This window comes from Alternaria burnsii (genome assembly GCF_013036055.1).
Source record: "Alternaria burnsii strain CBS107.38 chromosome Unknown 732, whole genome shotgun sequence".
Taxonomy (NCBI): Eukaryota; Fungi; Ascomycota; class Dothideomycetes; order Pleosporales; family Pleosporaceae; genus Alternaria; species Alternaria burnsii.
Window position 1 is genome coordinate 748,995 of NW_024066113.1, and position 21,985 is coordinate 770,979.

At 50.4% G+C, this 21,985-nt stretch overlaps 7 protein-coding genes across 7 annotated transcripts; 4 read left to right on the forward strand and 3 right to left on the reverse strand.

Annotated features, from left to right (window-relative positions):
- Window positions 1-6,409: 6,409 nt before the first annotated feature.
- On the reverse strand, window positions 6,410-7,664 carry GT037_005722 (uncharacterized protein; the record flags this gene model as incomplete). Its single annotated transcript, XM_038930769.1, has 3 exons — window positions 6,410-6,826; window positions 6,889-7,020; window positions 7,083-7,664. The coding sequence occupies 3 exons, from the start codon at window positions 7,662-7,664 to the stop codon at window positions 6,410-6,412; spliced, it is 1,131 nt and encodes a 376-aa protein (XP_038786458.1).
- A 593-nt stretch (window positions 7,665-8,257) lies between these two features.
- Window positions 8,258-9,019, reverse strand: GT037_005723 (fmn-binding split barrel-related protein; the record flags this gene model as incomplete). The annotated part of the gene is made up of 1 exon (XM_038930770.1): window positions 8,258-9,019. The coding sequence occupies one exon, from the start codon at window positions 9,017-9,019 to the stop codon at window positions 8,258-8,260; it is 762 nt and encodes a 253-aa protein (XP_038786459.1).
- An 849-nt stretch (window positions 9,020-9,868) lies between these two features.
- GT037_005724 (40s ribosomal protein s30) lies at window positions 9,869-10,293 on the forward strand (the record flags this gene model as incomplete). The annotated part of the gene is made up of 4 exons (XM_038930771.1): window positions 9,869-9,920; window positions 9,974-9,981; window positions 10,114-10,218; window positions 10,270-10,293. 4 exons carry the CDS (start codon window positions 9,869-9,871, stop codon window positions 10,291-10,293), a joined length of 189 nt encoding a protein of 62 aa, XP_038786460.1.
- Window positions 10,294-11,015: 722 nt separating this feature from the next.
- Window positions 11,016-11,567, forward strand: GT037_005725 (uncharacterized protein; the record flags this gene model as incomplete). The annotated part of the gene is made up of 3 exons (XM_038930772.1): window positions 11,016-11,039; window positions 11,090-11,447; window positions 11,497-11,567. 3 exons carry the CDS (start codon window positions 11,016-11,018, stop codon window positions 11,565-11,567), a joined length of 453 nt encoding a protein of 150 aa, XP_038786461.1.
- Window positions 11,568-12,319: 752 nt separating this feature from the next.
- Window positions 12,320-17,016, forward strand: GT037_005726 (uncharacterized protein; the record flags this gene model as incomplete). Its single annotated transcript, XM_038930773.1, has 7 exons — window positions 12,320-12,624; window positions 12,673-13,133; window positions 13,191-14,316; window positions 14,363-15,366; window positions 15,417-15,769; window positions 15,834-16,464; window positions 16,523-17,016. The coding sequence occupies 7 exons, from the start codon at window positions 12,320-12,322 to the stop codon at window positions 17,014-17,016; spliced, it is 4,374 nt and encodes a 1,457-aa protein (XP_038786462.1).
- A 509-nt stretch (window positions 17,017-17,525) lies between these two features.
- Window positions 17,526-18,478, reverse strand: GT037_005727 (urease accessory protein ureg; the record flags this gene model as incomplete). The annotated part of the gene is made up of 3 exons (XM_038930774.1): window positions 17,526-18,003; window positions 18,061-18,201; window positions 18,312-18,478. The coding sequence occupies 3 exons, from the start codon at window positions 18,476-18,478 to the stop codon at window positions 17,526-17,528; spliced, it is 786 nt and encodes a 261-aa protein (XP_038786463.1).
- A 941-nt stretch (window positions 18,479-19,419) lies between these two features.
- On the forward strand, window positions 19,420-20,466 carry GT037_005728 (uncharacterized protein; the record flags this gene model as incomplete). Its single annotated transcript, XM_038930775.1, has 2 exons — window positions 19,420-19,681; window positions 19,730-20,466. 2 exons carry the CDS (start codon window positions 19,420-19,422, stop codon window positions 20,464-20,466), a joined length of 999 nt encoding a protein of 332 aa, XP_038786464.1.
- Between the last annotated feature and the right edge of the window lie 1,519 nt (window positions 20,467-21,985).

Sequence of the window (21,985 nt, forward strand, 5' to 3'; positions counted from 1 at the left end):
CGAGCTACAAGCCATCACCAACCGTCTCACGCAATCGGCCTTGACAAGCCTAGACCTACCATCTAGTGGTCTACATCCACGACATGCTTTGTTCAGCCATATCTTGCCAACGATACCATTTGCACGCATCGGAGTTCCGGGCGTTTCCCACCGTGTCATGCATTTCACTGGAGTTTTTTCGTATCATCAACGATATCCTATATCGCCATCGATCGCGATAATGTACGCTTATTTCGCAAATCTTAGTTTCTAGTCAGGACAGCATTTCGCTATCGCATCAAGGCGCATGGCATTAGCCCAGTCAGTCGCTTTTATTTTCTTGTATTATAGTAGGGAACCTGCATGAGCAATTCAATGCTCCAAGATGCGCCAAAATCGATCGAATCAATACTGTCTACGAAACCAAGCTGTGTTCATGCAACTGCCTGTGTCGATGAGTATTGGTCTGGCAGGGAAACGATGTTTTGCATTGCATGTCAGCAACCTCCTAAACATAGCGGAAACTGAACACGTCAGAGCTACATGTGACACTCAAACGACAGGTCTTAAGCGCATAGATCGTTCACGACGGGTTACCCATGTCGCAAATTTCACGTAAGAATTATTCCGCATGCGTCAGACACTCACCGTCAGTCTCGACGACTTCGAAGCTGCTTGCCCACGCTTCTACCACCCATGGCAGTCGATACATGCCCCGGTCTACGGCAAGTTCCCCGACTATACAAGCAGCAATAATGAATATTTGGGGTCTCGCGGATCATCATTGTCACTAGCACATCTCCCGCGTTAATCTTATGCTGGACAATGCTTATTGCGGTGTGTTATGATCAGGGCTCAAGTTCAAGCAGACATTCATCCGTCCACGCTTTTCCCAGGCGAGCCGCATTGTTCTGGAAACGATATCCACAGATCTCAAAACGGGTTTTCAGGAGGCCAAGTCTAGACTATTGAGTATTCCCGTGTCGCCACGGTCATTACTGATGATATTAAGTATCTGCTAAGAGGTGCCTCGTCTGGAATCCCACAGAGTGTCGGCAGTCGACCCCTACCTCTTAAGGGAAGGCAAGTGCACCAGGATGATGCGCTGAGTCCAATTGTGGTGCGCCGTTGGTTAGGGGGCGTGGAGACAACATCGTGCCACTGACTCCTGACATGTCGTCCTCGGAATATCAAAACACCTCCTAGGTTGCCGTACTATGTATACTGGGAAACACTGCATCATGTCCTATGTCCAAGGTAAAAAACTTCACATGTCGTCATTTGTTGCTTCTTGTATTCCGAGGCGTCTCGTCATGGTTCAACAAGATAGCTTGGACAACACTCGCATGCATCTCCGATGTCCGGCTCCGGCTCCAGCGCAAAGCGGTCCGAGAAGGTCACATGTGGCTTGCAAATACAATCTGGTCTGGTCAGCTTCCCGCGCATGCGTTCTAGCACATGAACGCATGTGCCTTGAGTGACGATCGTCACTTAACTATTCTCCGAACCCCGGGCCACTCATCTAACCATGTGGGATCACCAAATAACAAACTCGTGCTTTCAATAATGCTGAAACCAGCATTGTGGCAAGCATCGCAACAACAACGGCTTGTTATCCGAACTCGTCGATGGGGTCTCCACCATGAGCCGACGTCAACATTAGAGTGAGCTCGGTTGCATTGGTTCACTGGCTGCCGTCAAAAGGAAAACAAATGGTCTGATTCCAGACTCTTGTGCAATCGTCTATCCGTTTCGCGGAGGAGGAATCCTTCGAATCCTTTACAACGGACACGACACCGCACAGAGCGCTAACAGTCTTTGTCTCCCCACAGAACGGCGGAAAGCAATATGCTCGGTAGAGGCCCTGAAACTCAACAAGCAATTCCAAGCTCTCGTGCGCATTGCGCGTGGAGTAAGTGCTACTTGCCGGGTGTGTGATAGAGTTTAGGCGAAGGCTGCCGCTGGGCTTTCTCACAAAAAGCATTCGCGGGATGGAGATGAAGGAGCGTCACCTCGTTAGCAGTTCCCTTGAGTCGAGCTGGTTCCCGGTTCCTGCCAATCGGGTTCTTGGTACAGGTGGATCGGAGCGCCCCTTCAAGCCCATGGATCGTGCTCGCGAGAGATCTGCGCATCATCTTGGTTTTGCGCAAGTGTCTCAAGTTCTAGCTCCATCTCGCTTGCAATCATGGCGCATCCAGAACAATGTGATTGATGATGCGGACAATACGGGCCATACGATGGCTACCCATTGGGCGCAAAGCCATACTTCTACAAATTTACCAGCCACATGGCATTTCTGTTGCAGCGCACCCGTTTACAGGAACGGTGCGCCGAAGTATGCTGTCACCATGCGTCCATCAATTCCGAGAACCAAGAACCGATGCTCACGCCCAGCGGCGATCAAGGGAACGTATCGTACCATTTTGCCGCCAGGACTGGTGCAGTCAAGTATTGGAGGTACCGAGGGAGGGGTACCTTTGTGGTTGCAGCCACTCAGCGTTCTTTCTCGTCAACGACCATCACCAATCAATGATCTTTTGCATCGGACTCAGGCCCGCGACGGTTATTTGTGGGATGACCGTGTTCTGAAAACAATGCAGTCACTTGCTATACGCGTAGAGTCCCCAGCGCTAACTTTTGCGGCCTTACATCGCACCCCACGCGCAGCTTCGTCGGACGTACGCAATCCTCCTACAGGCAATCTTTCCCTAGATTATGAAATCTGGGCAACCTGCCTGCGAAATTGTCGCGAAATTGTTGCTACTGCCGCCCTACGCGGCCTTGCGCATAACGCTCTGGACTATCAGCCATGATCCTTGTAAACCTGACCTTCGAGAAGGAGGTTTGCACGGAATTATCCATATCACCGACCGTTGCCCCTCCTTCTCTTCTTCACTACTCATGACAACGCAAGCCAAGCAGGGACCTTGGTCTCGCATCCTGCCGTCGACCAGGACCCCTTCTCATCACCGCCAGCTTGCCCGAAATTACCGACACGGTAGAGGAGAGCAGGTGATGTTCGCAAGAAGATTTGCCTAAAGAACCGTGATCGACAGCCGTCCACGCCGTCTTTGTGAGTACTTCAATTGCCGACAGCTATGCCAACAACGGCGGTGGTATTGTGGGTATCCATCGCTTTGGTACTGGCAGCAGGAGCGGTGAGTATCACCCTCCACCATATGCAGCAACAACCCCATACCGATATCTGGTGCCTCGGACATTAATACTAGCCTTCGAGACTTCACGACACAGGTCAAAACGTCGGGGCACCCATAGTGTACCAGCATGCTGCCAGAGTCAGACGCGCACCCGCACCAGCATGACAGCTGTGATCGCCCATTTGCGCTCGCGCGGACGCCCACGCCTACCCTTTGCCCGTTCGCATTGTAAAGCACCACGAACCGCATTCTAGCGCCAGGCGAGTAAATGCTCCGGGGCTAAGGCTTCATGGAGTATGATGCGACTGTGCGGGCGATCTTGAATGGGATAATCCTAGTTGGCAGTGACAGGTAAGGCTTGTCCCTGCACATCCGCATTGTCCAAGTAGACACCTCTCAGTTTCCTCCCCGAATAAAGGAACGCTTGAGTCAAGAACAGCGATGCTATCCTAAGGGCCGAATCATGGAAAGTACCATTGCGCCATGCCGCCATCGCCGGATCATCTTCGTGCTTGCGAGTCGTTCCAAGAGATGATGCTAGCAGCTTGGACGTTGGGCACCGTCGATGATCGCCTCACTATCGCCCTCGCTACCAAATGTTGATTTCGCCGAAAGAGAGTTTGCTGAAGAAGCGATTGAGTTTGGCCATCTTGCGGGAACTAGAATCGCGCATATCGCGCAACTGTTTCGTGTGTCCCATGGTTCGCATATACCTCGCGTAGAAAAGTTTTACTGGCATCATGCCTGCACGCAACGTGATGATGATCAGATGATGGATTACTGGGCTTTCCCTTTCATCTTTAAGCGACGTGAGGCGTCGACGCACTGGGGTTGACCACGTCATCGCTCTAATAAGTATTATATCGTTGTTAAGGCGCTCATAGTAGGTCCTCTTAAGGTAAGAGTGTCCGTACACGTGATTTTGTGAATACGGGGAAAGTCCTTGTCAACGTCAGGCACGCAACGCGACAAACACGACCGAAGTTTAAGAGCTAGGAACGACCTGGTTGCACTCAGGTACACATGCTGCCTAAGGAGCAGATCAACCATGCAATCGGGCAACAATGAAGCTGTCGTCAATATGTAGGGATCACGGGCGCTTGGTAATGGCAAAGTCGAGTTGCCCATAGCGACAACACGTTCCCCATTGTCAAACCAAGGCTGTATTCTCCTATGTCATTCTTCTATCATCATCCCTGCGCTGCAACCACTTTGTGCTTTCGCGTTCGGTTTGGGGGCGATGCGACAACCGTGCAGCCCACGAAAAGAAAGCTACCAGCTAATGCCTAGTACGCTCAACCACCGAGGAGGGATGTACAGGTGGCCTCATAAGGCCATCGATCAGGTTTCCCTAGATTACTAAAAGCATCGAGCATGACACGTGGGCCGCGGCGCGCTTCTGTGAAGCTGCTCGGTAGGTGTACCGACTGTAGCCGCCGAAGGAGGCTCAAAGAAAGTTTGAAGTGGAGAGATCTGAGCGGTATAGTCAATTGACCGAGTCAGAGTGAGCTACAGTTGATCAACATTATGAATTGCGCCATCTAGAGATAATTTCCTGAACGCGAGGCCGATACAACTTCGCAAGACTTGAGCATATCTCAATCTGTTTTCTATGTGATGCCCTACGGACCGAACGTGATATTGCTATCCACATCTCTCGTAGTAGTGCTGATGTCGTTTGTGAGCTGAGTATACGAATACGTCTGGCCATCGTCGTATCAACTTGGAGATCCAGGAATGATATTCCAAAGAAAGCGAGTGACCGCACTTCTCCGAAGACTCATACGCAACGTGTCTTTACTACATATACAAAAGTGCCTCGTGTTTGCAGGTATCGCGAGCCAACCATGTTACGGAAGCGATACAAGCACACAGATACTCAGTGCCACTTAGGTTTGTACTGTAGTGTAGAATGACTCGTATCACAATGGTCAAGTGCTGTGGTTTCTCCGATGTTGCCTACCTTTGATACCCTTCCTACATCGAATACTGCCTATCGTCTTCTGAAGTGGTCGACTGTGAAGTCTGTGGTCGGTTCTTTATTACTTTTGCAACATTGAGAGAGCGTCAGAGTACCTTCAGTCTCAGTAAACTAATCTTTTCACTCACGCTCATATGCAAAACCAGTTTTCACTTATGTCTGCATCTAAGCAAGCAGCATATGATTGACCTCTGCCATTAAGGCATAGCGCAACATCTCAGTCAAATCCATCCCAAGCATCAATTTGTGGGGGAATCAATCATGTTGTGACGGGGAGACTTTGAGGAGAAGACATGCAATGCGCTATCACACACCAACTGAGTAGATCACAGAGTTGCAATGCGAAGGCATGATCAGAGACTGCACAAACGCTGTGAGTGCGTAGAACTTCATTCAGATTTCCACAGCAGAAACAAGACACGTTCTTGTATGCTCGCAACCGTGATGCTTGTTCATTGGTGTACTATCTTCTACCACAATGCCATCATTACATAGGCTAAATTCCTCCCAAGAAAGTTTACTCTTTCCCACCAGTGGGATCTTTTGCTCTTCAATTACTCAAATCTCTGTCCCAGTTCTCTCACCAAAGCAACTGCTCGTTTTTTGCGTCCATAAACTCTGTGGGAGTCGAGCCAGTCTATGCTCATCTGATTCACCAACCCACCTAGGAGACATCCATTCCGAGTTGGGGGAAATAACCTCAACTGCTTCGATGTGAGACCTATCAGGCACACCTAATGCGTATGGTTCCTGTGGTCTCTCTGAATGATCCAGAATGTTGATCTCAAGCACTAGATTGCTTAAATCCTTGCTATCAAGTCCACGCTGCAGCACAGCGCTAGCAGTGACTATGCGGTCGTTTGGCAGGTAGGCGAAGCTGCTCAGAGAACTCGATGGGCCGTAGTCACCATGGGTCAAACTCCAGCTGGGTTCCCGGCTGATTTCTTGAGCCAAGATTGCTTTCTTGTGAAAAACACTTTCATGTATTTTGCGTGCTAGTCGGTATAACTGCTTCTCCCACGGAGCACTTTTATGTTTAGCATCTGTATAGATAACTTTGCATGTATATCGCCCGACACTACTGCATCTCGATGTTGAATAAGATAAGGAGATAAGACTGATCGTGTCCAGTCATGAGTATCGCCCCACGTCGACAACTAGGAGGAAATCTATAGCTGGCGTAGCCTGGTGGAATTGCCCGAGTAACTTCGGCGCTACAGCAGACCATATGGAATGACATCAGGGTATTGTGACTGATAATTGCCAAAAGCCCCAGGCGCTCCTCAACTCTCTACCCGGGCTCTTGCTTCATGAAAACCACTTTGAAAGTGCCCTTCTTGGCCGTGACGGACACCAGGGGTCCATTGTAGCGAGCATCGCGAGCATAGGTATTTGCCTCCGGTGGTCCAAGGCGTATGACAGGCAACCCCAACTGCCTGGATGATGTACTGTGGGTTCCACAATGTAAGATCGCCATCCCGTATGCATCATTGCCTTTGTTTTCAATGGAGAGTTCAATCCTTAGGCCCTTGTTGGTCATCGAATATGGACTTTGGGCATCAGTATCAGGGTCTGGTTGCAGATTGCCGGCTTCCCAAAATTTCGATGGATGTAGAGCCAAAGGTCCGCATATATCATTCTTCATATTCTCAAAGCCAAGTTGCCATGCGAAGAGAGTCTGGTCATCCGGCTGTTTCATAATTTCTTCCTATTAGAAGTGAGCGGAAAGCTGATGCACCAGAAGAGAGGTGAAGGTCATAGTGATCTTACCTGGAGGCGCAGAAATGCTTTTGTTGCCTCTCCATAGAGTAGAGGCATATTGACACCGAACAATCCGAGGAGACAGTATGCCAGGTCCTCGCTCCGAGATGTTTTCCGAGGAGACAGTATGCCAGGTCCTCGCTCCGAGATGTTTCTCGTTCAGAAGCCCAGGACATGCGCTGCGCAACACTACAGCTGCTGACTTCTTGACCACGCAATATATCTCCTTGAATGCTTGTCCTGGCGACAATCAAGTCAAGTAATGTGCTCTTTGAGCCGACCTTTACCCAATTGCCTTGACCATTAACGTAGAACACAACAGAGACTGGGGCTATCAGTTCTTGTAAAGTCCAGCCTCGTGTCCACCATTTGCTTCTCATGATCCTTGAGATGAACCTTCGCGAAAGTGTGACCGGGAGTCCATCGTCGACAGACTTTCGGAAGCTGGACGAAGTCCCCACATCTGATAGATAGACGTAACAGACTTGTGATCGTTGGTACCATTGGTACATCGAATTGATGGCTTCCGATAGTTCTGCACTCGAGGATTTATCGATACAGCATGTATCGACCCATGCAAGTTTTATCTTGACTTCCTGTGCTTGTTGACAGCATTGCTGGATCTTTCCAAATCCAGACTTGCTCTCTATAGCGGCCGTTCGATGCTTGAAGTCTTGATACTTGACTTCTTCGCCTTCCCATCGATGCAAAAGGATGGCATATGGTGGTATGGAGGAGCCTTCGTACTCATGGAATGTCAGATCAGCCGTGCGAAGGAGACGCATACTGTTGTCGGGTGATTGTCTCGCTCTTACGCTGAATGTGGAGCGCGATACCCGAGAGAAAACGCTGCATAAGCGCAAGCACCATCTATAGCGGAAGATTTGCTGGGTAGATGTGTTGTGCAACACTTTCGGTGCGAGCGAAGTATAACCAGGCTGGGCCAATAAGCCATGCAGGCGGGAACCTGCAGGTGACGTCTTATCATCGGGAGGCGCTTGGTGAAGAGCTTGACCATAGTTGTTTTGCGTTTGCAAGACGTTCAGGACATCAACATAAATGATGTTAGACTTTAAGAAGAGATTGCGACCTCTGATAACGATACGATGCAGCCCATGTAATACTGGCATAGGAAAGACAATGAAGGGGCGCTTACGCTCCAGAGTTTCGGTCTTGTATCATGTAACCGTGATGCACACTCAGATAGATCTCGAGTCAGCTAAAGTTTGCAGCATAACTACCTACCGCGCCTTCGTTAAGGGATGTAACATAAGTGAGCATCGGGATTGCTGCCGCTAATTTCAAAGGATATTCCCGTGTCCAGCCAAGCCACCCTGTATGATGCATCTGTAAAAGCTGCGATTCCCACAGCCTCAGCTTAGAGCTCAATCACACCCTGTTCTTGCTGACCCATGCCAAACCAGCTTCCGATGGCGTTCCACGCGCTTTGCTTCTCGCCTGGCAACTGAATGCCATCAATCTCTTCTTGTGTGACGCTGTACCACTCTTCCTTGGGGATCCATCCAATGTAGGCACGATCTCCGAACCCTCCAATCCAGTATATCTCCTCGACGACCAGACGCACCCACTTGCTCTCGTGGACGCCTGAGCCCGGCAACCACCACGCAGCATCGGGGTGTTTCTTGACATAGCAGGCTGTCACACCCAGCTTCTTGATAGCATCCATATCAATATCTTCCAGACGACCGACAAGCGAGAAACGAGGGAGCGCTGCAGGACTGCGCCATTTGTTGTCCTGGGGATGCCATCGCATGCTCAAGGTAATGTTGGAGCCGGCGTCTACGTTCTTGAAGGAAGTAGCGATGGTGATGGCGAGGATAGTAGGGTTCCCTGAGTCTGACTCGCAGTCGCCGAAGTAGTCCATCAAGCCTATGGGCGCGCCTCCAACGTCCGAGGGTCGTTGCTCGGTGGTGTGGGTGTTGGGGAAGATGGTGGACAGGGTGCCAATGTTCTCTAGACGCATGATCCTCCGGGCTTGGACGGCGGACTCGTGAACGGTTGGGATCTTGAAACCGGATCCATCGCTGGAGGACGGGTTCGTGAAGAAGTTCTGTGGTGATGGCACGTTGGACGCTGCAGTAAAGGTGATGAGGCTGGCGATGGCAGCTTGGAGACGCATCTTGCTAATGTCTGGATTTGGGTAGCTTGAAGGTATAGGCAGGTATCTGGAGAGCTAGATAGCTATCACGAGTTGTCAGTGAAGGTGGTGATGGATGGCAGGCAGCGACGCGTTCAAGCGAAGCTACGGGACGCATCATGCGCATCATGCGACCCTAAACAACGGCGGGGATCTCCGACTGGGGCCACGATAAAGTCCATTGCGGGAGGCATGGCTGCAACCGGCGTGAATCCGATTCAATGAAAAGCGACTAGACAATACATGGCTGCGCTGCGTGAGAAAAACTTGAAGATCATCGGGGAAGCTCGCGTGTCTAATCTGTATTCCGTTCCACTTGGTCATGATGGTTCGCATTATCTTATCTGATCATCTCTGTACAGCTGTGGAGGCGAGGCGCCCGTATGCATGTTTGAAATGTCCAGAAGCCAACCCAACTCACACGTCAAACTGCGTCTCAACGATTTTGTTCGTAGATCTGCTGCACAGACTTTTATTAGACAAGATAATCTATGTAAATAGATATGGTTGAGTCACTGCGATCTATGCTCACACTCTTCGATACGCTAGTGTAGCACGTGATCTCGGCTAATCTGGTGAGCCGCTGTCCACAGCCCTGGAGTCATTTTGACCCTCACGTCGCCGCCCAGTCCTCGAACACCCAACGACCGCAACCTGTACGTATTCCGCCCATCCCTACGATTACACCTGCATCAAAAGCGAAGCCTTGCGAAACAAGACTTTTACACTCCGCACCCGACGCTCGAAAGCTATAAGGCAGACCGCTAACTGGACTTTGCCACCACACAGACTACTTCGAACGACTCATCACACCCATCAACAACCGCAAATATGGGAAAGGTTCACGGATCTCTCGCTCGTGCCGGAAAGGTCAAGTCTCAAAGTAAGTCTTGGCCCCTGTGAAATCATCAAAGAACGTCTGCTAACAATGCATAGCCCCCAAGGTAAGCTCATACCCATCGACACATGAACGCCTCTCCGATCGCTAGCGACACGCCGAACCACGACAGCGCGACAAATGCGGAGAAGGATGGAACCGATTTGGACAACGGATAGTTGGCTGACACACGATACAGGTTGAGCCCCAGGAGAAGAAGAAGACCCCCAAGGGCCGCGCCAAGAAGAGGCTCACATACACCCGCCGTTTCGTAAACGTCACCATGACCGGTGGCAAGCGCAAGGTCAGCAGACACCGGAACCCTACGTGATGGACAAGAACTGACATGCCTTAGATGAACCCCAACCCTACCTCATAAGCCAACCATGAGAGGACGGGCGAACGAAACGAGCACGATGAGCTAGAGAACACGGTCATGAATTCGGTTTCCTCAGGATGGCTATGACTCTGGATCAGAGGAAGTGGGAATCACGGACGTCGCTACGGCACGTTCCTCAGTAGCAGCATGATCCCACACTTTGGGATGATGGGGGCATATTCATGGCGTACATGTACATTCTGCTTTTTGCACAGCTGCATCACGAAATCTAGCTGCTTGTGTTCCCAACTTCGCCATTTCCAACGACGTGCTATGCATTATTTCGTGTTGTGTATGGTGACCTTCCATACTCCACTATGGATCTCGATGTTTTGGCTGTCACTCTTGACTGAACTTTTGACCCTTTCGCGCCATGTTTTGGTCTTGCGGTTCTATGCAGTTGCTCCTGTAATGATGTCGCTGTACTTAGAAGTGGCAAAAGCTACTTATGTAAAGGTAGAGGATCGTGCGCTCGTGCCGACAAGTTCAACGTTGCGTCTTTCTATCAATATCAGTACAATCATAGCTAGGATGACTCGAGACGGCTCATCTATACATCGATCTCCAAGCTCTGCATGGTAGATCTCGTGTGGTAAAGCTGCGGCGGGAACGGCAGGTCCGAGCGGCCATCTACGTCACACCCGAACCTTACTCCACTGAAGCTGCAGGAGCACCTTCTAACATCACTTTCCGAGTCATCACCTACAACAACTACAGCAACCATGTTCAAGCGACTATTCGGAGAGGTAGCGGAATGCCCCATTGATTCTGAATCTCAAGTGTTAATTGTCTCCAGCACGGCGCAAAGAACGTCGTAACCCTCTTCCACGCGCCCTCGAACCAAGCTTCCACCCGCGTCCTCACCCTCCTCAAGCAAGCCAACGCACAATCTGTTGCACATGCGACTGAAGACCAGGCCAGCTCTCACAAATCACAGGATAAGGCTGAGCGCACCGAGTTCGAGCTCGATGTCACAGAAGCCCCACCCACAACGGATCAGCTCAAGAACATCTTGGACTACTTGGGCGGATCAGGAGCGGCAGGCAAGGTGATCAGTGGCGCAGAGAATGAGACTGATGCTATGAGGAGACTAAAGGCAGATGGAGGAGCATTCCAGAGACCGCTGGTTGTGGACTGGAATCAAGGAAAAGCTGGTACGTATCTGCGGAGGAGAACAGCGTTTGTCTGTGCTAACATTTACAGTCGCTGGAGATAACGAGAGCGAGATCATGAAGTTGATACGCTCGGTACCAAAGGAGACGGACAAAGTGTAGAGCGCGGAGCGACATAACCTGTAATATACCCACTCCACTCAGCTCGTGATTGCAGGATTCAATTGCTAGACAGGATTGATTAACCTTTGAGATGATCGGCGGGCCCAGCGAGTCCTGGATTTCACCGCTAGTAGCCCAGGTAGAGACATGGTGCTAGGTAACAGGTGGCTGCATCACCAGTAGGACACTGATCCAGTACATGTATATGTAAAACATGTCTCACAAAAGCTCTTTCTCAAATCGTTATAAAGTGTGAGTATCGTTCCATCTCTTCTCATGTCTTCGTGTCTCGACATTTCCAGTATTCTTGGTGACTGATCTCTCTTCCCCTCATTTCTTCCCCAGCGATTCCGCATGCTTGCATCTCGTCCCACAGCTGTATGTGATGGCCAATGGCATTAGTGGAAGGCGGTACACGGAGCTTGCGAACGTTCACCACTCACACTCACCTCCTCTTTCTATAACGCCAAGACCCATTGCTCCTTCCACCTGAAGCAGCGAGGAACCTCTGTTTGTTGAGCTGCTCTCGCTACTTCTGCCACTCTCTCACATCTTCTCAACCTAGTCATTCCTGTTTCTGCAATTGCGCTCCCTTCCGCTGTTGCTTTTGCTACTATTACAGCTGCCATTTCCTCCAAAGATATCCGTCGCCGCTCGACTCCATATTTTTCTGCAAAGGCCGCGTCTCTTTCTCCACGCAAAACCTGAACTACACTTCATATCTTCTCGTTGATCTCAGTGTAAACCCAGCTATGTCAGTGTCTGTCCATCCGGTGGGTACTCCGCCTGCTACAGACACGTCAACCCCGATGACTGCAGGCAAGCAGTCTGCGCTCCTAACCAAATCAAATAATCCTGTTGGCGACCCAGTCAACGATGCAACCAGAGACCCTAAATTTGGCCCAGGCACCGGTCAAGCTTTCTTCTCAACGGGGCTTGGTGCTCGCGCCCCTCGTTCTCTGGGTGACAACTGCCCGCCTGTTATCACACGTAGCGTCCAAAATCCCGCAGTCGTAGCACAGGCAGCATCGTATTGGCAGATCAAGTACAAGAGCCAGTAAGTAGTTTATCGCAAGCTAGCTTGAAATGGTACTGACCCATCTAGATGTCTTTGCATCCTCCCTTCACAAGGATGGACTGTCGAAGATCTTTGGGACGCCGAAGATATCCATGTCGAGGGCAGGAAGTTCTGTGAGGAGATGCTAACCTTCATCTCACGGAGCACCTACTACTGGACGGATAGATTCGCTAGAGACTGGGCGCGAGCACATCCTGATCGAGTCGACTTTACCGGGCTTGAGATGGGGAACGTCTACAACACCAACGATTCACTTGACATTGTTGACAAGATCTTCATCTTTGGGGAGCCCATAGACTTCCCTCGTGTGTTCCTTTGGCACGTCGCTTACATCTTGGTTGGTACCTGGATTGAGATGAACAAGGCCATGGATGCGACGTTGCGTACAAGCCTGATCCCACAAACACATGCCGGGGAACAAAAGATCGCCAGTGGAGAGACAAAGCCTTCGTCTGTCCTTCACAGTATGTCAGACAGGAAGAAAACCAGTAAGAAATTTCGCATAATAACACAATCTCAATCCAGCAAACTGACAATGCCCATAGAGCCTTCGCCTGCTGTTGAAAAGCTACATCTCACAACGATCATGGCTTCCGGAGCGTCAGATCTGCCCGATACCCGCCTTCTCCCTCAGCGCATCCCATCGCAAGGCCCCATACAACCTGGAACCCATTCTGGTCTGATGAGAAGCGGTAACGCGGGTGTCGTCATGGGGTCTCCTAGAGTGTCGCCCAACCTGCATGTGCCACCCTTGGTCATTCCAAGAGCCAACCGCAACATGGGATCTGGGTCTTATGGCCAGCGAGATGGCTGGATTGAGAACAGTAACCGTACTACGTACGGTGCGTACCCACGACAGCCCTCTGTTACTGTACCCAACATGCAATCGCCCTCATTCTTGCCCCCGCAGATGGCAATGGGCCAACAAATCCCACATGCAATGATTCCGGGCTTACCTCCCTACGTTCAGATGACTCCCACTGGGTATGGCTTTCAGCAACCTGATCTTGGGATGATGTCTCGTGCGCACATCAATTACCAGCAAGGCATGATGCAGAATCAGCCCACGAACCCAGCATTTCCCCATTACCCGAACGATCAGAATATCTCTGTGGGCGACATGAGCAACAACATGTACCATACTAATAGCATGATGTATCAACACCAGGACCCTCGCGCGCCGATGCCTCGTCGGGTCAACCAGCGCAATGCCCAAGACCTCTTCGATCCTTACAGCGGCAACAACCCTAAGTTTAATGGTGCACCAGGATACAACAGCGGACCCCGAAAGGGTGGCAATAACAGCTTCGTGCCTCAGCCTGGTCGTGGACGCAAGGTGTCGAACATGAGTGGGCGTGATGCGTATAGCAGATCCAACGCCGATGTCAGTGCCAAAGGACCACCTGGCGGACCTCGCAACCTTGACTTCAACGCTCGACGGCGTCTTTCTGAGGATGATCCGACCATTACTGGCGACTCTGTCTCTGGTTGCGGTCATACATGGATTGGGCCAAAAAACTTGACCGTGAATGAGCTTTGGATCGGAGACTTGCCGCCGGATGTGAGAGAAGATGAGATCATCCAGCTGTTCAAGCAGACTGTTGACGTTACTGCCACTGTAATCTCCCTGCGGAGTAGACTTCCGCAAAATGGTACTCATGCTTTCGCTACGTAAGTCTTCCCGTGGTTGCTGCTCCGAACTAGCTGACGCTCGTAGATTTGCTTCATGCGCGGAAGCTAAGGTAGCTTTGGGCATCACGAAGCTCAATCCTTACCTTCGAGGCGGCCGTCTCACCGTGACAGTACCGAGGCGTTTCTTCCAGAAGGACACACCCTCAACCTCAGGCTACTTTGATCAGTCACTTACCGGGAAGGTAACCGATCACACAAATCGTGATGTTACACGCACCATGACTCAGCAAGAAGAGAAGACTATTAGGGATGCAGATCCAGACCCGACTACGGCGAATGGCAAGGCATTGTACTCTCCCCAGGATGCTAGAAGCGGCCTGTCGAAGCCACCCACAGAGACAGCAATCAAAGACCGCCCGGAGATGGAATGTACTAAACTCGATATGTTCAGACGCCAACAGAAGTCCCCTACGAAGAGGAATAAAGGCAAAGGCAAGCGCGAGTCACCGGTCAAAAACATCAGCTCAGTAGAGAAGATTCCAAAAACATCTGAGAAAATGAACACCGATGATCCGACTATCATCGAAGAGGAAAATTTTAGCACGAAGTTCATAAATACGATTATTGAGCCTACGAAGCTAGAGTACATTGACGGCAGAACTTTGGGCCAAGAACTTTCATTTCCTGTAACTGCTGCTAGTCCAGCTGTTGATCAGCCGGTAGATGCAGCACGCGAATTGACACTACAACTTGCCGAGAATTTCGAAGCGTCCGATATTGAGCATGACGACGAAGAGTTCCTGACGGAACTGAAGCCTGACACCTCGCTTTCCCCTATGCGCATGCAGTCAAAGATCTCGGAAACCACATCTGATACTGTTCCGATTACTGAAATCTGCAAGATCACGAGTGTCGGGATGTTCAACACACTTTCGAAGGAATTGTCCTCGCGAGTAGTAGACGATAGCCTCTCGGAGGACGAAGCCAAGAATGACAATAGCTTCCACTCGGCGCCAGAAGTTCAGCCTGAGTCTGTGCAAGTAGAGCCTCAACCGGGGATTGAAGACAAGGCGATAACCGCGAAGCAAGGTACCGTCGCACTACATCCATATTTGATTTGCAATAGCTTACACATGTAGTTATCTCAGAATCACCGCTTGTAGCTGCTAAGGCTGATGTGCGTGATTTGCAAACATTACAAACTCAGCGCTCTATTACTCAATTCGAAAAGCCTGCATCCGTGCCATTGAAAGAAGTGGTCACGCCCCAAGCTTCAGGTTCGGAAGATTCGCAAGAGCGCGCAATGAGCACTACAAGCGATACTGCGCGCAAATCTGCTCTAGATAGCGCAGCAACTTCGACAACTACAGAAGTCTCACCTACAGATGTGAGCAAGAAAGCTGGCGCTTCGCAAATACAGTCGCTTCACCCATTTGCGAAGAACAAGTTCCAGGCAAAGAAAGAGAGGGAGGCCAAAAAGAAGCAGCAAAAGGTGAATCTGTGAGGTCCTGAATTCATATGAGACATGTGTTGACTGTTTATCTTCGCCTCTGTAGAAAGAAGACGCCGATCGCATCGCCAAGGCAAAGGCTGAGAAGGCCACATCTTCGAATAAGCATAACGAAGGTCTTATCGTTCAGCCTAATGCAGGGTCACTTGAGGACTTCACAGAATCATCCACGACTAGAGATGCGGTTACCAAACTGGGAGTAGCACACTCTAGTCCCAACGGCGATACAACGACAGGTAAAAAGAAGTCTAAAAAGAAGGCAAAGGCGGCAACTTCAGAGACCGGCTCTACAGATCGCGAAAAAAAAGCCAAAAATGAGGAAGAGACTGGTAAGCTCGATGGTATTATCAAAGATTCCAAGGAGATCCCTTCAATAACTCTTAAGGCGGAAAAGGCGAGAGAACACAATACCGATCCAGTCAAGCAGGAATCCTTGGATCGATCTGGGGCAGTATGGGTTGCTGAACCCACTTCCTCACGTGCATCACCTGCCCGTCCAATGACCACCAAAGCACAAACCTCTACCAAAAACATGCCGGCTGAAGTAAATGACCCCCCGAAACTCACTTACAATCAACCTACTCACATTACAGGCCCTCTAGTCCCTCAGAAAGACTCAAATCTAGGTCTCGCTCTTCCGTCTTTTGCTCCGAATGACCACTTTCACTCTCAGCACAGTAAGTCCAAGTATTTTTCCATTCATATCAAGTTCAAGGAAACTGACGCTGCGCGAAGGTACCCCAATTCAAGAGCACATATCTCGCAGCTCTTCCCCTTCCACATTAGTCGGAGACGAGGACGAAATGTCACCGTTTGTTCACTCCATGCCTGCCCCCAAGCTCCCGAAACTCGCGCAGCTCGTTTCTGTTTCTGCTGAAGCACCCTACCCCAATACTTCCATGACTACAACACCCAAAAAGAAAAAGAAGAAGTCCAAAAAGAACAGAAACAGTGCTTCGAATATGCCTAATTCCACACAACCTCACATATCTGGAAACGCCCGTGGATCTGCCGGCCTTGATGAGGACTATCATACCTACGATCCTTTCGCTTCGCAACTGAGCCATATCGATGCCATCCGTCGTGCGGTTACTTATGACACCTCGTCTTACTTTGCACGCACGAATGCACGAATCGAGAAGGAAGCCGAGGAGCGCAAGGAAGCTGGCCAATCTCCCAAAGCGAGTAGATTCTGCTCCACACTAAAGGGAGACGTAGCTAATTTGTAACTACAGATTGAAATAAGGAAGTGAACCGCCCAGTTCGAGGACTGCTGGAGCGAATTTCCTGACGCTGAATCTGAGAGTAAAGATGATCTCGCATTCAAAAAGGTGCTGAAGTCTGGACGGAGAACAAGTCATATCCCAAGTTTACCTGAGCGGCAAGCTGGTGGCATTGAATGACACAGTCTGTTCTTTCGGACATGATCTTATGGCATAGGTTTCCTGTCTTTCCTGAGCGCTGTTAACAGCATCTTCCACTGCTGAGGGTGGCATGATATGGTCGAGATTTGACTATAGGGGACAATGTGAGGAAACCAAATAGAATCCTTGAAAACCCAACCTTGTGTACATGGTGAAGTGAGTAACATTTAAGTCAACACTGTCCTCTGCTTTTGTACGAGCAGGGATGGTCATAACGACGCCGCATAAGAGTGCGCCGGTCTCTGGGATATATGGATAGCATTGAGTAAATCTAAGTGCAAGATTCAACGGATCCTTGGGATCGTCTCTTGACTCTATTCCATCAGCGTAGGCTCGAACTTGTCCTTCCTTGCCTGGCCTGCACCTGAAGCCTTCCATGCAGACAGGATCAAGTCGACAATAGCATCCACACCCTGGTCCCTCTTGACCACAGCGAAGATGGTAGGGCCACCCTCGCGCATTCTTCTGCTATCCCGGTCCATAACATCCAGGTCGGCGCCGACAGCCTCGGCGAGGTCGATCTTGTTCACGACCAGCAGGTCTGATTGCGTGATGCCTGGTCCACCCTTCCTGGGAATCTTGTCACCGCCCGATACATCGATGACATATATGATGAAGTCAGCAAGTTCGCGCGAGTAGTTTGCAGCGAGGTTGTCGCCGCCAGACTCGATGAGGAGGAGGTCGGTGTTGAACTTCTGGTGTAGGTTTGTGAGGGTCATGAGGTTGACGGAGATGTCTTCGCGCACAGCGGCATGGGGGCAACCTCCTGTTTCGACAGCGACAATGCGCTCACTGTTAGGACGTCAGACCTGTACTCACCATGCAGAGATGACGTATGGTTGTTCTTACGCGGGCAAGGCATTGTTCTTGGTCAGAAACTCGCAGTCTTCCCGGGTGAAGATATCGTTTGTTACTGCAGCTATAGAGAATCGCGTTCGGAGGTGTTTGCAGAGGGCTAGCATGAGCGCCGTCTTTCCGGAGCCTACGGGTCTAGGCTGGTCAGTGTCTTGTGCGTATATCTTGCCCTATCAACCCTGCAACTGCCAGACGTCGGCCGAGCAGTATAGGGATGTCTGCATGTCACACGGGGTCCATCGTACCCTCCAATTCCAATGGTGAAAGATCGGTCCTCCCAGTCTCTTCCTTCAATTATGGGCAGCTCGCGCCCCAGGTAGCTTCCTGGTCCATCGAGGATCTCATGTGTATGACCGTGATCTGCGGCGGCATGCGAATGCGACGCGCCTTCATGTGAGTGGCTGTGGGACATTGTTATATTGAACGAGGATTGTGACTGTCGATTGGCAGAGGGTGTGCCAGCAAGCAAGAGGAGAGCTTGAGGTTCTCCATGGTGGGGCAGACGCGACGAGAGACGTGGGGTTCGATTCGGCGCGACCCTGGTAGCGAAGCTTCAATCAATAACACCGATTATAGGCTGACAGTCGACGATACGCCTTTTGCATAAACAAATCTCGACGACCGTATTAAAGACCAACTCAATGCGAAGATGATTGTCATTACCGTAGCGCGCCACGACTCGACGAAGGCGTCCCTGAACCGAGGATACGGGAGTGCTCGGACCATGGCGCGGAGGGATCATTGCTGTTTTTCAGCCTACGTCCCCTTCCTGCCCCTGCATCTTCATCACGATCCTCGGCACCCATCATATGGGTACCAGCTATAGTTTGGTTCTTCGAATTTCACGGACCAGCATGTTCCCACATGGACCTGTCGTTCCTCATCAATACTGCAGCTGAAACTGCGTACGCACTGGCAGTCTGGCATGAAGGATGCTAGGTAACAGCGGAGCAACTTTCGCTTCTTCCATCCTTCAATATCGCCCAGACCCGCCACACAGCCACGACAATGGATAGGCAATTAATTTCCAGAATTGCAAGTCTCCCTATGCGATAGCCCTGGTACCTGCAGGAGACATGACGCACTATCCTGCGCCAACTCACGAGTATGTAAAGCCAGCGCAGCACCCGCAGACCTGTGGACCCTGTTTTCCTCAGAGCCATCGCGTTTTCAGGTTTCCGCGTCTTAATCGAGATCGTGCGAGTTTGGTACACTTCCCAATACGGCCGACCTCATCCTTAATTAAGAATAGTTGTTCTCTTCTGAAACTCACCTTCTGTCGCTCACTTTCCCCTCCTTCTCTTATTTGTTTGTTTGTTTGTTTTCGACGAGTCTATACACGCATACTCCATAATGTCTACGATGGCTGTTTCCTGGGACAAGCCGCAACACACCAATCTTACGCTATGGGATATTGATCGCGAATTTCAAGATGCGCATGAGGCGTACGAGCAATGGCAAGCACGCCACCGTCGCACGCGGTCCAAGTGGGCGTGTTTTGGCACAAAGAACCGAGACGATGCGGTCGGCAAAGCTCTAAGCCTGGGACGGCAGGTCCAGAGGATCATGGAACAAGGCAAAGAACGATTTGGCGCACGGTTCGAGGAAGGCGACAGTAAGTGTGACATTTGATACGGAAGTTGCAGGGACTGACTATCTGCAGCAAAATGCAATACCATCCTCTCTGCGCAACTCCTGCGAATCCAGTACGAAATTAGACAACCACTTTACGAAAGCGTTTTCTCCTCAACACCAATAATACCCATCGACGATATAATCATGATTGCTAAAAGTACCCGCCGCGCCTGTCTTACTGCGCTGCGTGAGCAATACGCACGTCTCGAATCACCGATCCTATCACCTGTTCTGCCTCCCCCACGTTTCAAAGTAGAGTTCTGTCCTTTCGCAGACAAACTTCGGAAAGATCTCAAGCAATCCAAATCGAGTACATTGCGCGCAAAGAGGGCTTTTCCCCACGACAAGTACGATGACCGGGAGATCTGCCCGGAATGCGATGCATGCATCTCCGTCGCTTCTCACTCTGGGCTCCCTGCGTACAGATGTATCCTCTTCACCTCGCATATTGCCTTGGACCCAATGGCGACCGACGACAAAGCAAATTTCGCGTGTAATAGCTGCTACAAAACCTTCGACGATTCATACGCCTTCCTCGACCACTTCTTTCAGAAGCAGATCGGCAGTGAGAGGAGTTGCTTGCGACTGTCCGTACAAAGAAGCTCAAGCTGGTTCCTGAACGAGCAGTTCCTAGAGAGCGATCCTTCAGTCGTTGAGCAGTGTCTGAAGAATTGCATAGCGAGAGAGACAATGCGCGGCAGAGGCCACAAGAAGATGAGGAGTCAGATCACTATACGACAAGTACATTCGAGAGAAGGCGATTGAGACTTTCAGAACGTGATACCACAGAACAACTTACGAACTACACTATGAGTTGCGATACAAAGACGACTACATGCGAGGAACATACACACATCAGCATCACGCGAGGTTACGACACGAACACGCCCATTGCTATTGCCGGCCACATATTCGAGTTTAAACGCCACGATAGAGACCCTACACATAGCGTCTCGCGCCCCGCAAACATGTTCTGCTCAAAAGGCGAAGCCTTTATGAACGCGGATGGCGCTTTGCTTTTCGTACTTTTCTTCTTGTGCTATGCACGCTTTTTCTGTACACACGTCTATACTGACACGTCTAATGTCGTAATGTCTTTTTATAAATACTTCGAGATCGTAGCATAGCACGATACAAACGACCATACATTTGCAGTGCAATGCCAAATATATTGCACATTTACACCATCGTCAAGGAGACCATCATGTCTTCCAAGCCTCAATACTGATTGATGCGCAACTTGAACACCAAAAGCACTTTTCTACCTAAAAATCGCTTCATCGTTAAAATTGAGTGTTGGTCATTCCGTCGCATAAACCACGCACGCCGTGATACCCGTTTGCCCAGACACACGTCAGATCTATCAAGTTTCATATTGGGGGGCCACGATAGTCATCAAGGCATGACTACACAAAAGAAAGAAGAGAAGGACCGAGAAACGTTATCTCCCTCGGGCCTTTTCCTCAGTGTAACATTGTTGTGCCTTGGCTAGATTTGCTATAGCTAGTACTTGTGTTTTCAGGCAATAGTAGCCTCAAGCAAAGTGAGCTAATTACTCACCCTTCAGGTTTTATCACCTACCTGTCCCGAGAAACGGGTGCTGGCAACTGCATACCCGCAACATCCATGATCTACACAAACCCTACCCAGGGGCCCAGGCCAACATGTAGCCGACCTACCCGTCTTGTATCCGTTCATCTTTGTCTTTGCTCAGGAAGATGAACGTGACGCGCAAACTATCTGAAACGATGCTCGGCGAAATCCACAATAACCCGACTTGGCTTCTTACTGTCTGGCAGATCCCTAGGGCGTGATTATTCCGCTCACGTTCCTTTACGAGAAAGAGATTCTCCGCTTACGTCTTGGTTCTGCGGCGTCGACTACTTCGTGACTTTCATGGTTTGCCTGGTTGGAAGGGAGTGTGTGTGTGTGTGTGTGTGTGTGTGTGTGTGCGTATGGCATATCGGACCGGCATAGAATGTACAGCAAATTGTACACAGTTGTCGTACACCGACACCCGGGTTTGATCAGGGTACACGCACTCCGCTTACGACTTCCTCTATCCATGATGAATGCTTTTCCAGAAGCTTTTCTTTTGTACAAACACAAGGCCGAGCGGGGACTGTAGAGGCATGGCACAAAGTTGTCAATCCGCGGCGGAAACTGGGCGGGATTGGCAACGTCTTGGACGGCAGGTTTGCCGCAAGAGTTGAGAGTGCGCGTGTTGCGGTGAAGACGAGCAAGTAAAGTTTGGTTTTCACCGCTCCGCTATTCCGCCATCTCA